This window comes from Orycteropus afer, unplaced genomic scaffold (assembly GCF_000298275.1).
Source record: "Orycteropus afer afer isolate SDZICR_OR568_19922 unplaced genomic scaffold, OryAfe1.0 scaffold00006, whole genome shotgun sequence".
Taxonomy (NCBI): domain Eukaryota; kingdom Metazoa; phylum Chordata; class Mammalia; order Tubulidentata; family Orycteropodidae; genus Orycteropus; species Orycteropus afer.
In genome coordinates, this window is record NW_006921593.1 from 14,836,292 (window position 1) to 14,850,820 (window position 14,529).

Below are 14,529 nucleotides of genomic sequence, written 5' to 3' on the forward strand. Positions count from 1 at the left end.
TAATTACCCATAGTCTGACCACCCACAGAAAACTACAGTTAACATTCTGGTGATAGCCGTTCCTCACTCATCAACATGGTTCAGTTTATTCTAGAGACTGGTCCTTACACAGAAATCTGCATTATGCAAAAACGGGGCGTGTTTACATCATCCCATAACTTCCAAACCACAGGAATCAGAGCCCAGCCAGGTTGGCACATCGCCTTAGCTTCACGACTTGTGTTACCTCCTGCCTCACACCCTCACGCCTCAGCATTCCTTATTACCAGACGTACATTGTCAGTGCACAAGGTAGTGGAATTTTTACCGTTGTTGTAAATGTGAAATGTTGGATAAGGAGAGCAGTGGGTGTGTTTCCTTCCAACCTTGTTTGAATGCATCATGGCCCATATATTGTTGAAAATCGAGACCATGTTTACCTTGTTTTGTACCCGTTGCCATTTAATTTGTTAGCATTTTTCCTTATCCACGCTTTTTCCAGAAAAAGACTGGAAACCAGCCTGTGGTTCAGTTCCCTGTGGCCATCCCACGGCTGTCTGAGGAGGCTTGGGTTTCACTGGGATGTTGACCAGGCCTCAGCAGAGCTGCCTGAGTGAGAGGGACCAGGAGGAAAGGCCTGGCTCTCCACTCTGAAGAGTGGAATGTTCACCTGTGGCTCTCCAGGGCCTGGCGCAGCCGTGGTCGAGGGCGGTGCGGGGCTGCGCAGCTGTTTGCTGAGAGTGGGGACGCCCTCAGGCGGGGACGACTGGCACAGCTCACAGCCGCAAGATAGGTTTGCCTGCTTTGACTAGTTGGTGTTCACTTTTCTGCTGTTAGAAACAGAGTTGCTTATGAATGGGTTTCTGTGAACTATCTTCAGTAAGTTTTTAGGTGCATGCAGTATTAATGATACCGTTCAATAATTTCCACACGTGGGATCACTTTTCTACGGAATGGGTACTGTGGTGCTTAGGTTTGTGTGTCAGCCTGGCTGGGCCTGGCTGAGTGGCTGGGCAGCTGGATGGCGTATTCCCTATGATGAGACTGGTAATCAGCTCCATGGTGGGATCTACTGTGAGCAGCTGAGTAGCTGCCTTTGGGATGTGGTCTGCTTCCTGTATGTAAGGAGAAGCTTTGGGAGTGGTCTCCAGCCTATGGCACACTTGGACCCTGCACATAGCTGTGTTGTTGTTCTCCAGCCTGCTACGCTCTGCCGACCTTGGGACTTTCAGGGGACTTAAGTTAATGGCCAGCCGTGTGGTTTGGTAACATCGAGACTGTGCCATTTTATTTGTCGACCTTGGGCTTGTCAGCCTCAGCAGCCAGTAGCTGCCTGAATGAAGAAAAGCCTCTAGCTCCAGTGGGCCGGGAGCAGGAGGCAGAGCTGAAGGCCAAGGTTGAGAGGTTTTCACCCAGCCCCTAGAGCCTGGCACTTTGAACTTGGACTTAAAGCCTCCAAATTGTAAGAGAATAAACTCCTGTTTGTTCAAGCCATCCCATTTGTGATATATACCTGTGAGAGTGGCACCAGGTAACCAGAACAGGTACAAATATGGATCTCTTCCAGTCATTTGGCCAGGTAGCTGTCTTCCAAAACTCCTGGCATAACCGAGTGAGTGCCTCCAAGGAGGCATCTGTTTGTTGAAACATCTCAGTGAGTGTTCGTCAATTCCTGGAGCCTTGTTCTTGGCCAATTCCTTCAGTGCAGCTTCGACTTCTTCCTTCAGTACCGTTTGTTCTTGATCATAGGCCACCTCCTGAGATGGAGGAGCATCAACCAGTTCTTTCTGGTGAACTGACTCTGTGTATTCCTTCCCTCTTCTTTTGATGCCTCCTGCACCGTCCAGTATTTAGCCCATAGAATCTTTCAATATTGCAGCTCGAGGCTTACATTTTTTCCTCAGTTCTTTCAGCTTGAGAAATGCCTAGCAGGTTCCTCCCTTTTGGTTTTCTAACTCCAGGTCTTTGTGCACATTTCATTGTAGTAATTGGCTTTGCCTGCTTGTCTGGGAGTGCGTGGGTGTGCACACCTCTTAGGATGTTGTCATGTGAGCCACTGAATGGATTCCGACTGGTAGGGACCCCACAGAACAGACTAGAACTGGCCCCCAGCCGTCGTCTTCACTGGAGCAGATCCACGGGCCTTTCTGCAGCGGAGCTAATGGGTGGGCTTGAACTCCCAACTCTGGGTCGGCCTCCGGGCGCTTAACCCCGCTCCCCCAGGGCTCCTTCCTCAGAGGCTGGAGATTGCTTCAGCCACCGCACCCCAGGGCGTTTCTGGCGTTCCCGGAGCGTCTGTCGCACTGCGTGCCCTTCCTCGCTCTGAGGCCCTTTGGCTGTGCCCCGCTGAGCGAGCGCCTCGCCTCGCCGTCGTCAGTATCATTCACATCTTATGTTGTCAGCAGTTGAGCGATGTCAGGAATCTCAGTGCACAGACGGTTCTCATACAGATGCTGTGTCTCCAGAGTGACCTGGTGCCCGAGCCCCCAGATCACGCTGCACACGTGGCCCATCTATCCGTGTTTGAGCAAACGCACCTTAAGCATGTGGCAGATGGTGGCCTGGCTCCTTAGCACGGTCCAGCGTGCCAGCGCCTCTGACATCTCACGGTGTCGGCCTGGCACACGACACGTGCCCTTAGGCTGCGGAGAAGTCTCATGCTGCTGCCACATGGAGTCAGCTATCTCAGAGGCAAAGTGGGCCCTGAAATGTAGTGACCACCGCTCCCGAGGTCCAGCACCGTCAGTTGTGACGAGCACCTGCCCGAGGCCCAGAAGCCGCGTGGTAGAACAGCTGTGTTTCTCTCTGAAGGGATTGTCTTTAACGTTTGCCGTCTTTCCGGTTGGAATTTACACTGGAGGACGGGAGTCAGCACAGAGGCGTTCTTCTCTTGGGAAAGCAGCCAGTGCTGACATTAAATGGGGCGCACCGCGTTCACGCACTGGGCCCAGGGCAGGGTCCTCGGAGTAAGAAGGCAGGAGCCTTTATCAACCCGAATGTCCTACTCCCCAGACAACCCACGGGGTGATGAGTCTGATTTTCAAACATGACTTGTCAGGGGACAGACACAGGTCCATTGTGCTTGGATGCTGGGACGAGTAAGAGTCGGCGTTAAACAATGTGGACGTACAGTGCTTTTACCAGGAGCTCCTTCTTTGAGGCGCACAGCCCGTCTGGGAATAGTGGCTGGTGACAGGCCAGCAGCCACCCTTTCGGGTGGGTTTTCATCACCCAGGCCCCAGCCAAAGCCCTGTTGTGAGTCGCAGGTGCCCTGTGTGGTGGGTGTGTTGGTTCCTGCCCCAGCAGGGCTCATCCCCTTGACCAGCTGTTTGCCCTTTTGTGCATTCAGCTGTTGGCAACCCAGCAAGTGTCTTGTGTGATGGTGTTTGCTCTCTCCTTACAGGGAGATGACAGTCTTTCTGCAGTTACCTCTGGCTCTGACTTGGAGACGGTGAGTGGGTCGGGCTGAGCGTTCGGTCTGGCCGGGGTCTGGGATGCATGGAGATAGGACAGCAGGTGGTTGCCTGTGTTCAGACCAAGGTCCCGAGTCAGAGCCCTAGTCAGTGGACGTTCCGCGTCACTGCTGTGTCTCAGCCGAGTCGCCGTCCCCCCACTGCCCTGTCTCGGTCAAGTGGATGACCCCTCTCACTGCCCTCTTGCTCCCTCCCCCTCTCACTGCCCTCTTGCTCCCTCTGGCCAGTCCTGGACACCCCCAACTCTCTGCTGGGCCCCTCCCAGGCCCACAGGAGGCCCCACACACTCACACGGTTTTTTCTTTCAGAAAACGAAACGGCCGAGTTTCCACAAGCCTCCACCCACATCGCCGAGTAAGTATGACCCCGGCCTCCTTCCTCTGCGTCTGTTTAACTCCGCAAGTGCTCTGTGAACGCTGCCCTTCCCTCAAGCCCTGGGAGGAGAAGGAGGCTGATTTGGTTCCGTCCCCAGCCACCCACTGCCATGGAGTCAGTTCAGCTCACAGCCCGTGGGACAGGCGAACTGCCCCAGACGGTTCCCAGGGCTGAAGCTTCCTGGAAGCAGACGGCGCCCTCTTCCTCCTGTGAAGCAGCCGAGCGCTTAACCACTGTGCCACCAGGGCTCCTCTTTGTACGGTTAGCTGAGACGAGACACCTTCACCAACTGGCTCCGCTTTTTCTTGGGATCTTGGGAGACTGCGCTCTCGTGGAACTTCCTGGTCAGATGAAACCCAGCTAGGGGGGCAGGGCAGTGCAGGAGGAGCCCTGGCCATTGTCTGTCCACCGTCCCAGAGAGCTGTCCAGCAAGGTCAGGGCCCCCGCCCCTCGTCTTCTCTTTCCCACAGAGCTTCCCTCTTCCGAATGCCGTCAGAGTTGCAGGCCTTTTCTCCTGTTCTGAGTTCTCGTCCTTGTGTTACTGTTGTGACTCCACCACGCAGGACGGAACCGAACCAGCTCCCTCCCCCCGTTCACACGGATGGCGTTCCTCGAGCTGTGCCACCTCTCCCACCCGCCTTTTCCAAACCGCTCCTTCCCCGATGACGTGAACTCACTGCCCCTCCATTTCGTGTGACCTGGGAAAGGCCTTTGTCACCTCAGGAGCCTGCCTGAGGTCAGAGCTGCTGTCTGGGGCAGCGAGTGGAGGTCTTTCCCGGGCCATGTGGAGGTCTCTCTTGTGTTGCTGTTTTCTCTGGAGTCCCGCTGGGCCTGTTTCTCTGGCACAATTCTTCAGCCTTCCCCTTGGAAGGAGAGAGGCAGCTTGCTTGGTGGAAACACCTCCTTGATGGGCTTCTAGGGGCTGAGTGCTTGTCGGGGGCCTTGCAGGGTTGAGAGTGAGTCCAGGTGGCCACTGAGACCTCAGATGGTCACCCTGTCCTCCTCCCATTGCTCTAGGGCCCCGTGGTCCATGTGTGAATCTTGAGCTTTTGAAACTGTTTGACAAACTTTAATCTGAGATTGTCTGCCCCCAAACCTGTGGCCTTTCCTAATGCTGGCCATATACCCGTCCATGTAAGTAGAGTCCCTGGTGGCACAGATGGTGAAGCACTGAGCTGCTAACTGCAGGGTTGCTGGTTTGATCCCACCCAGAGGCCTCTCAGAAAACAGGCCTGGTCTGCTCCTAGAATGGCCCAGCCCTGGGAGCCTCCAGCCCACAGGAGAGCTCCACAGAGTGGCTCTACCCGGCACCCGTGGTGGGGGCAGGACTCGGCTCCCAGCGGCTGACACCGTCAGTGGGTGTAACGGGGACGGGTGGTTTTAGGTGCCTCTCTCAGCCACGTGCCATTCCTGTCACAAATGCATGTTGCACACACTGGGGCACAGACTCAGTTCCCAGCTCCCCAACAGTGGTGTCCTCTGACGCTGCTGCTCTTGTCTCAGACGTCAGCACCCCAACCCCAGAGCAGGCCCGTCACAGCCTCGGAACCCCTGCCCCTCAGCACCCCGACCCCAGGGCAGACCCGTCACAGAGCACCTGCTGGTGGGCATCTGTCTGGGCATCTGGTGCCATGAGGGCAGAGCCCCGAGTGTCGTGTGCACTGCCTGACTCTCTGCAATGCCCTGCAGGTTTGCTGTTCCCACCATTTCTCAGGTTGAAGGCACAGCTGCTCTGTGGAAAGCAAGGGTGGCCGCGTTGCTGCCCCTCCAGGGTGGGTTCTGTTAAGGGGACCTCATCAGACACCATTGTACGTCCACCACCCTGCTGTCATTGGTCTTGTCTCTCTTCCTAGCTGTGTCCGTATGCACGTGGACACTCTCTGCCAATCAGTTCACACAAGTTCAGGAAGAAAAGAAACTTGTGGGTTTTTCCTGATGGTTAATTTCCATCATAAATGACAACTAGGGGGAGTGTTGGAAGTTCACAAGGTCTGAGGTGAGAGACGTCCCACTCCCCACTCCGGCGGGTCTCTCCTTCCTCCTCCTAAGTTAGAATGAGGAATTTCCCATAAATTGTGAAACCATGGAAAAGGGAAAAAAATGGACTATGTTAGACTTAGGAGCTCTGTGTTAGAGGACTATGTTAGACTTAGGAGTCAAGCCTAAGGCACTTGACTGATAACCGGAAGGTTGGCAGTTCTAACCCACCAGCCACTCCTTGGAAGGAAGATGGGGCAATCTACTTCCGTACTGATACCGCCTCGGAAACCCAAGGAGGGGTTGCTGTGAGTTAGAGCCGACTCGACCTCAGTGAGTTTTTTTTTATGTTAGACTTACATTTTCAGTACCTTCTAAAGGGAGCAATGTATTTGCTTCTTTAAAAATAAAATGTTTTATGAATACCTTAATTTTTACATGAATCTGTCATATTTTGCATGACTAAAACTCGGGAGCTCTGGTAGCATAGTGGCTAAGGCACTTGACTGCTAACCAGAAGGCTGGCAGTTTAAACCCACCAGCCACTCCCCGGAAGGAAGGTTGGGCAATCCTACTTCCATAGTGATACTGCCTTGGAAACCCAAGGAGGGGTCGCTATGAGTCAGGGCTGACTCGACGGCACATAACAACAACAACAACAAAACTCTGAAACCACAGATTTAATGTTTAAAAAAATTTTCCCTGCACTGGGACCCAGGATAGAGTGCTCTGAAGGCGCGACTTTCCTGTTTTCTCTGGGGAACTACACCTTCTGAGTAGTCTCACTCCTGTCAGTTTGTAGCAACCCGACTATAAACGACACAAAACTGTTTTCAAAACTGTTTTCGCTGTTGCTAAGTACATATGGGTCTGAAAGAACTGGATGGGAAATTGTTACAGGTTTACACTTTAAATTTCCCTTGTTTTTCTTCACGATAGTAATTAGAGACGTACAAGCATGTGTGTGTTCATGCACTTGTGTTGTGATTGTGTTCTTTATTTCTGTCATTTTAATTTAGGGTTGTCTAACTTAGACTTAACTCTAATTTAGGGTTGTTTCTGAACAGTTTAATCTAGGGTTGTCATGCCCTTGGGACTGTTGGGTTTCACGCATCTTTCTGTCTGTCTGAAGCACACAGGCTGGGAAGTGTTGTCACTTTGTACACTGACATCATGTGTTGGTTTGTAGAGTCACCTTACCACGCTAAGCCTGGAAACGTGGCCCCCTGGAGGTCCCGCAGGACGGCGACCAGCATGCCTCTGAGCAGCAGGGTGTCCCTGACCCCACAGAAGCTGTGGCTGGGAACTTGCAAGCCAGGTAGGTGCTGGTGCCGCCAGGTGCCCTCCCTGCCTGGTGTGAGGCCATCGGGGCTGTCGGCGGTGGTTGAGGTGCGGTTTCAGTGCCTGGATCGCATGTTTGCCGTCCTGTGGGCTTTGGGCTTTGTGCTGCCCAGTGGCCTCTGGCACATGGCTGCTCTGCAGCCTCTGCTCTTTGTGTGACGTGGGCCCTGCAGGCGTGGCTGCCGGACCAGCCCCTCCTAGCTCCTGGTGGCCGACGGCTAAATCTTTAGGAATTTTGTGAGCTGGTTGTCACACATGGGGGCTTGAAATCGGCCATGGTGGGGCTGTTTCCACCTTGGAAGTGGGTGAGGCTTCCAGTCGGCCTCTTCTGGAGGGCTGACGGCTCAGTCCTTGCCGGCAGCCCCCTGGCAGCCATCCCAGCCGCCTGCCGGCTGCCGGAAGCGCTCTTTAAGCCGGGAAGGCTGAGCCGTGGAGGCAGACCTTCTGTCGTGTTGGCTCGCTCCTGTCATGTTCAGTCCATGCACATTCAAACCAGGACGTTTGACCCAAGCCCTGAAACCAGCCCTCAGCTGGGAGCAGGCCTGGACCAGTGCCCCAGCAGCACCCCCGACCATCTGACAGGAGCTCTGAGGATGCACAGCGCCAGCCTCGGACGCTCGGCCAGCACCCGTGAGCACGGCAGGACGAGGCCTGACAGGAGAGGCAACGCACGGAGAGAGGGGTCCTTTGACAAAGGCGGTCTTTGCGTCCTGGCCTCAATCCACCAGTAGGAGATTGTGGAACAGGGTGGTGGGTGTGGCTCCTGAAAGCCCCACCTGCCCTCAGGAAGTGGGTGGAGTCTTTGGAGGCTTGGCTGTTGTCCACCTCCCACACTTATGGTCGTCTTCAGATTTACTGTACGAACCTTGTTAAGCTTGGGAATGAAAGTTGCAAATAGTGATATAAAATCTACTGCCATCAGGTCAGATTCTGACGCAGGGCAGCCCCTTCCTGACAGAGTAGAACTGCTCCACATGGTTCCAAGGCTGTAAGCCTTACGGAGGCAGATGGCCACATCTCTCTCCCCTGGAGCAGTGGGTGGGTTCCATCTGCCAGCCTCCTAGCTGGCCACTGAGTGCCTACCCACTGCGCTACCACCGCACCTGAGTAATAAGGAGAAGCCTGGATCCACCGGAGGAATAGGCCCGTTCTCCTTTACTGTCTTCCTGTCTTGCCTTTGCCCTTTGATGGCCTTCTCGTAGCCCTTGCTGGGATGAGCACTCAGCTCCCAGACCTGAGCACGCCGCGAACCCTTTGCCACCATGACCCTCGACGGGACTGGAGTGGGACGGGGCTCTGGGGTTTCTGACAGCAGCAACCTTTCAGAGGCAGATGGCTGACCCTTTCTCCTGAGGGACCTGTGGGTGGACTCAGATCGCCACCATTAGGTTAGTCAAGCACTGTCACCTCACTGCTCTGAGTGGTTCCAAAACCAAAAAACCAAACTCAGGGCCTCCAGTCAAATCTGTCTCATGGTGACCCCCATTGGGTTTCCGAGGCGGTAAATCTTTACAGAAGTAGGTTGCCCAGTCTTGCTTCCAGGGAGTGGCTGGTGTGTTTGAACCACCAACCTTCTGGTTAGCAGTCAGATGCCTTAGGTATTGTTTGAGTGGTTAGGAGTTGTGTTTCAGACATCACTGTTTTGCAGTCCTGATTACTAGATAGCTGTTGAAACCAAGTAAGACCTTGCTGTTTCACATCGGGACAGGTGTGGGGTAGATGGTGTGCATTTTTGTTTGCTTGTCTCTTTATGTGTTTGCTATTTAAAATAGAACGTATTGACGCTGAGACCAGAAGAACTAAATGGTGCCCAGCTACCCCTGTCAACTGCTCAGAAAGGGATCAGTGTAGGAGATCCTGGATAGACTGGGAAAAGAATGTGGAACAAAACTCAAAATCACGAAAAAAAAAAAAAAAAAGACCAGGCTTACTGCTGTGATAGAGACTGGTGGAACCCCTAAGATTATGGCCTCTGATCACCCTTCAGACCTGGAATTAGAGTCACTCCCCTGGCTTCCAGCCAAACAATAGATGGGCATATAGGGTAAATGTTTACATCAGGTAGGTACACTCCTTAGAGCAGTCAATTGTGGGAGAACACAGGGTAATGCGTGCACAGGGAGAGAGCTCAGAGGGCAGGAATGCGTAGGAAAGAAGGACACAGGGAAAAGAGAACCAGAGAGGAGGTGGGAAGGGGGCTGTCACATGGGGGGTTATAGTCAGTGTCATGAAACAGCAGCGTGTGTGAACTGTTGTACGAAGATGAACTTAACTCTTTAAACTTTCAACCGAATCACAGTAACGCAAATAAACAAAATATAGCACATCACTCCCCCTTTTGCAGCTCCCTTCTTTAATCTTTTCACTTGAAGTGAAGTCTTTACTTTTTTTTCACTTTATCTTTCTGTATCACTATGATTTTTTTGTTTCCTTGCTTCTTGGGAGAGGAGCCCTAGTGGTGCAGCACTAAGTACTTGGCTGCTAACCAAAAGGTCAGTGGTTTGAACCTAACAGTCACTCTGTGGGAGAAAGACTAAGCAAGCAGTCAGCTTCCGGAAAGGTTACAGCCTTGGAAACCCCGTGGGGCAGTTCCACTCTGTCCTCTAGGGGCGCTGTGGGTCGGAATCGACTCCACGGCCAAGGGTTTGCTGCCTTGATCAAACAAAAAGCTTTAAACCATATTTGGCCTCCTTTTATTCTCCCCTCTTTTTTTAAAGGATGATTTTTATTAGCTTCCAGGTCTTCCTTCGGGTGCAGTTGGGAACCCCTCCTCCCTTTCAGATAATCTTTCAGAGGTGCGTGTCTCCTCCAGGTCGTGTTCCTGGGACCCCCGTCTACAGAGAGAAGGAAGACATGTACAATGAGATTATTGAGCTGAAGAAGGTAGTGTTCCTCTCTGTCGTCTGCTGGGGTGGAAGGCCGTGTCTGTGCGGGGGCTGTGTCTGTAGAAGGAATGAGAGCTTTAGGGCCACCCTGAGTCTAGCCCTGGCACAGCACCCAGGAGCTGGGCTGCAGCCCAGGTCCACGAGAGGCCAGTCTGGGCTCCACGTCTCCCGTAGGATGGAGGGGACGTTGGAAAGGGCACAGAAGGACTGGGAGGGACCCAGTGGACCTCAGGGACCCCTTGTAGCCTGAGATTGGTGTCAGGATGGGGTCGCTTACAGGAGCCTCTGTTTGGGTCATTCTTGGTGTGGACAAGACATCCCTCATGCCCCGTCTCAGCTGATCTTTCTAGAGATTCTAAGATGGGCAGGACCCGTTGTTCCACCTACTTTCTGGGGATGAGTTGAGACTCGGGGGTTTGTGGTCTGTCTGGGGTGGATCCGGAGCAGAAGCAGGATTGTCATCAGCATCATGTGGCTCCTGAGACGGTACCTGTGCTCTCCCACCCTCATTTGTAATTGCGCTGAAACACGGCGTCACCGCCACCACTGTCATCACTCTGACCGTTAGCATCTGGATACTTTTGTGTCCCTGGGAGAAACAGACTAAATGATTCGGGTCTCTCTGCAGACTGCTGTCCCTAGAGCCCCGCGTATCAGGAGTCCTGGGACCGGGGTGTAAGCGAGGCACTGGTCCTGAGCATGCGCGGAGCACAGGGGTGGGTCTGGAAACTACCTCCCGTGAGGAGCACGGGAAGAAACTAGGTTGCTTGGCCCAACGAGAGCCCGTTCCAGGGCTGGAAACGGGTCCACTGGCATGATTCACACTCAGTGCTGGATTCTGGGTAAGGTCAGCCCAGATTTCCAAACTTGGGGAGGAGAACTTGACACCCAGTGCCTTAGAACTTGGGGTCCTGAGCCACAGAGCTGTTTTCTGCAGTGCCTCAGTCTCTTGCTGGGAGATGAGGACAATGACAAGGACTAGTGTAGGTGTGGTCGTGAGGATTGGGAGATGACGGTAATGACAGGACTATTACAAGGGTGGTCGTGAGAACTGGGGACAATGACAGGACTGTCACAGGTGGTCGTGAGGGCTGGGGGATGGGGACAATGACAGGACTATCACGGTGGTCGTGAGAACTGGGGACAATGACAGGACTATCATGGGTGGTCATGAGAACAGGGGACAATGACAGGTCTATCACGGGTGGTCGTGAGAACTGGGGATAATGACAGGACTGTCATGGGTGGTCGTGAGGGCTGGGAACAATGACAGGACTGTCACGAGTGGTCGTGAGAACTGGGGATAATGACAGGACTGTCATGGGTGGTCATGAGAACTGGGGACAATGACAGGTCTATCGGGTGGTCGTGAGGGCTGGGGACAATGACAGGTCTGTCACGGGTGGTCGTAAGGGCTGGGGGATGGGGATAATGACAGGTCTATCATGGGTGGTCATGAGAACTGGGGACAATGACAGGACTGTCACAGGTGGTCGTGAGGGCTGGGGGACAGAGACAATGACAGGACTGTCACAGGTGGTCGTGAGGGCTGGGGACAGGTGTCTGCAAGAAGCGTGTTGGGGAGCCTGGCGTGTAGTGTGAGCAGTAAGAGGAGACTCGTTTCAGATCTCCAGGCTCCCAGGAAGCCGCAGCGATGTAGTCTCTCCCAGGGCTTACATCTCTCACAGCTGTAGGCCAACATCCCAACCAGGAAACCAACATGGTCCAGGCGTGCCATTTATCACGTGTGTCAGTGTGCACAACCACCCCACTATTGAGATACGGAAATACCCCACCATGACTGTGACCTCGCGAGCTCCAGTCTCGTGCACTCCCCTCCCCAGCCCTAACCCGACAGTGCTAATTCATTCTCTGTCCCTACAGTTTTGTTGCTTTGAGAATGTTCTAGAAATGGAATCGTGCAGTGTGTGCCCTTCTGAAGTTGGCTTTTCTCACTCAGCGTAGCACCCATTAGATGTGCTCACAGTGCTGTGCACGCCCTCATCCTGTCCTCAGGACTGCGTCGGCTGCGTCCCACCAGTTGGGACGTGCTGCGTTGTTTTTTTTTTTTTGCTGTGTAGTATAAATTCTTTAGTTTTTTTTTTCATTTGGTTTTTTTTTTCCTAACTTTTTGTTCTGATTTGGGTGAAAGTTTTTAGGGCAAATTCACTTTCCGTACAGCAGCTCACATACACTTTGTCTCATGACATTGACTGCAATTTCCCACAATGCAACAGCTCCCCTCCTACTTCCTCTCCATAATTATCTCTTCCCTGTGTCCTTCCCTCCATGCACCCCTGCCCCCCGAGCTGTCTCCCTGTGCATACACAGCCATTCTATTCTCCCATGATTGTTCTCTCCAAGGAGTGTATCTACCTCAAGTAAATGTTCAGCTCATATGCCTGTCTTTTGTTTGGCTGGAAGCCACAGGAGTGGGTTCAATTCCAGACCTGAAGGGCAGCTAGGGCCATAGTCTCAGGGCTTCCACCAGGCTCTGTCAGACCCAGGCTGTATTTTTTGATAAGTTGTATTTTCATTTTCATTCCGTTTGATCGGTCTTTCTTTCCTGGAGGCTTCCTCTCTGACCCACGTGTTCTGTGGAAGTGTGTGGTTTACTTTCCGAGTGTTGGAAGGTTTTCCTGCTGTTCTGTCACTGACCTGTCGTGTATTCTGTTGCCCCTGTGGAGCACACCTGCTGTGGTTTCAACTCTTTTCTATTCATGGAGGCTTGCTTTCAGGCCCAGGATATGGTCCATCTGGTACGTGTTCCGTGGGCACTTAAAAAGAAGGTGTGTTAGTTGTTGGGTAGAGTGTTCTGTCAGCATCAGGTACTGTTGGTAGATGGTGGTGATAGTTCTTTTGTACGCCCGTTCCTCAGTTATCAACATGGTGAGGTTCCAAAGACCAGGTGAGGTGAAAATGGAGGATGACCACATCATCACATAACTGCCTGATTTCATCATTGCATGGCCACCAAACCATTGAGAATTGTGGCCCAGCTAAGTTGACATATCACCCCAACCATCAAGGCCAGTGTGACCCTGCCTTGCACCTGAGTGTTTGTTACTGCCAGGTGTACGTAGTTCATGTGTAAGTAGGAGGTGGATTATCACTGTCGTCATAAAGGCAAGTTCTGGATAACGAGACAGTTGCTGGGGGGATGGGGTGCTCCAGCCTCAGCTGGGAAGGGGAGGTTGGCGTTTCTGTTACAACTGGGTCTCCCTCCTTGCGGTCCTACAGTTTCTGTTTCACACACTTTACGCTCTGCTTGTTGGTGCACACGCTCGGGACTGCTGTGTCGTCTTGGTGGGTCGACCCTTCTGTCATTTGTAACGTCCCTCGCTGGCCCGTCATTTGCTGCAGTCTGCTTTTTCTTGGTTGATGTTTGCTCACGGTACCTTCTCATCCTTCATTGTTGTCATTCCATCTAACAGGAGTCTCTTGTAGACAGCATCTTGTTGCATCATGTTTTTCCCACTTCGTCAGTCTCTCTTTTAATTGCTTTTTTTTTTAGGTTGTTACATTTAGTGTAATTATTGAAGTAGTAGGCTTTATTTGTTCTGTGTTTTGGTCTGTTGCCTTTTCCTGCCTTCCTGTGGTTTCACTCGAACAGTTCTTAGAATTCCATTTTGATCTGGAGTGGTTTTCAGTGTATTTTTTATTGCTTATGTAATGGTTGTTCCAGGTATTATATACAGTCACGCATTGCTTAACGTTCACGACGTGTCTGTGAAGTAAGAGCTTATGTGAGTTGGACGTTGTGTGAGCACCGTCTGTGGTCTGCATCTGTGAAGTAAGAGCTTATGTGAGTTGGACGTTGTGTGAACACTGTGGTCTGCTCCTGCTGCTTCGTTAAGCATCTAGAAGGAGGTTCCTGCCTGACCCTTGATCGTCGACGTGCTGAGAGGGACCTGTTTTTGGGTTTGGTCTTCGATCCACATCCTTAGCCCTGTTTCCTCGTCTGACGTCGGTCCCTCTCATGTGTTCATTGGCCTTGTAGCTAATGACCTGCGTGGACAAGACCAACTTCGTACTCTTCAGGCTTTCAGATTTCACAGACTAGAGTGAAGCATTTTTAAGGGAAGGTGTTAAAAACAAAAATTGGAAACACCTTTCCCCGTTTCATAAAATCACTACAGAAATCCAGAGTAGCAGGGAGGATAAAATTTCAAACTGCGGGGTGGTTGTTAAAATCAAATAAACTTAGTTGTATTTTTTTTGGGGGGGCAGCATTCTCTTCCCTCTTGAATAAACTTACTTTTGTGAGAAATTGACCACACAGTCTTTCTCTTCCCCCTTCAATTCACTACAGCTGGTGAAGAGTTCACCCCCAGGTCGGAGGCCCATGGCTCTGCCGGCTGGGCTGTAGTTGAGGATGGGGGCATGGACGGCTGGCCTGTAGTTGGGGATGGGGGCGTGGACGGCTGGGCTGTAGTTGAGGATGGGGGCGTGGACGGCTGGCCTGTAGTTGGGGATGGGGGCGTGGACGGCTGGCCTGT

The 14,529-nt window shown here is 52.5% G+C and overlaps 1 protein-coding gene across 1 annotated transcript in view; it reads left to right on the forward strand.

Annotated features, from left to right (window-relative positions):
• Positions 1-14,529, forward strand: part of IQCE (IQ motif containing E) — a 52,383-nt gene that overhangs the window by 1,391 nt on the left and 36,463 nt on the right. The window contains 6 exon segments of the mRNA XM_042781167.1: positions 3,383-3,430; positions 3,761-3,806; positions 6,994-7,122; positions 7,642-7,695; positions 7,698-7,775; positions 9,958-10,028. Coding sequence (XP_042637101.1) covers positions 3,383-3,430; positions 3,761-3,806; positions 6,994-7,122; positions 7,642-7,695; positions 7,698-7,775; positions 9,958-10,028 — 426 coding nt within the window.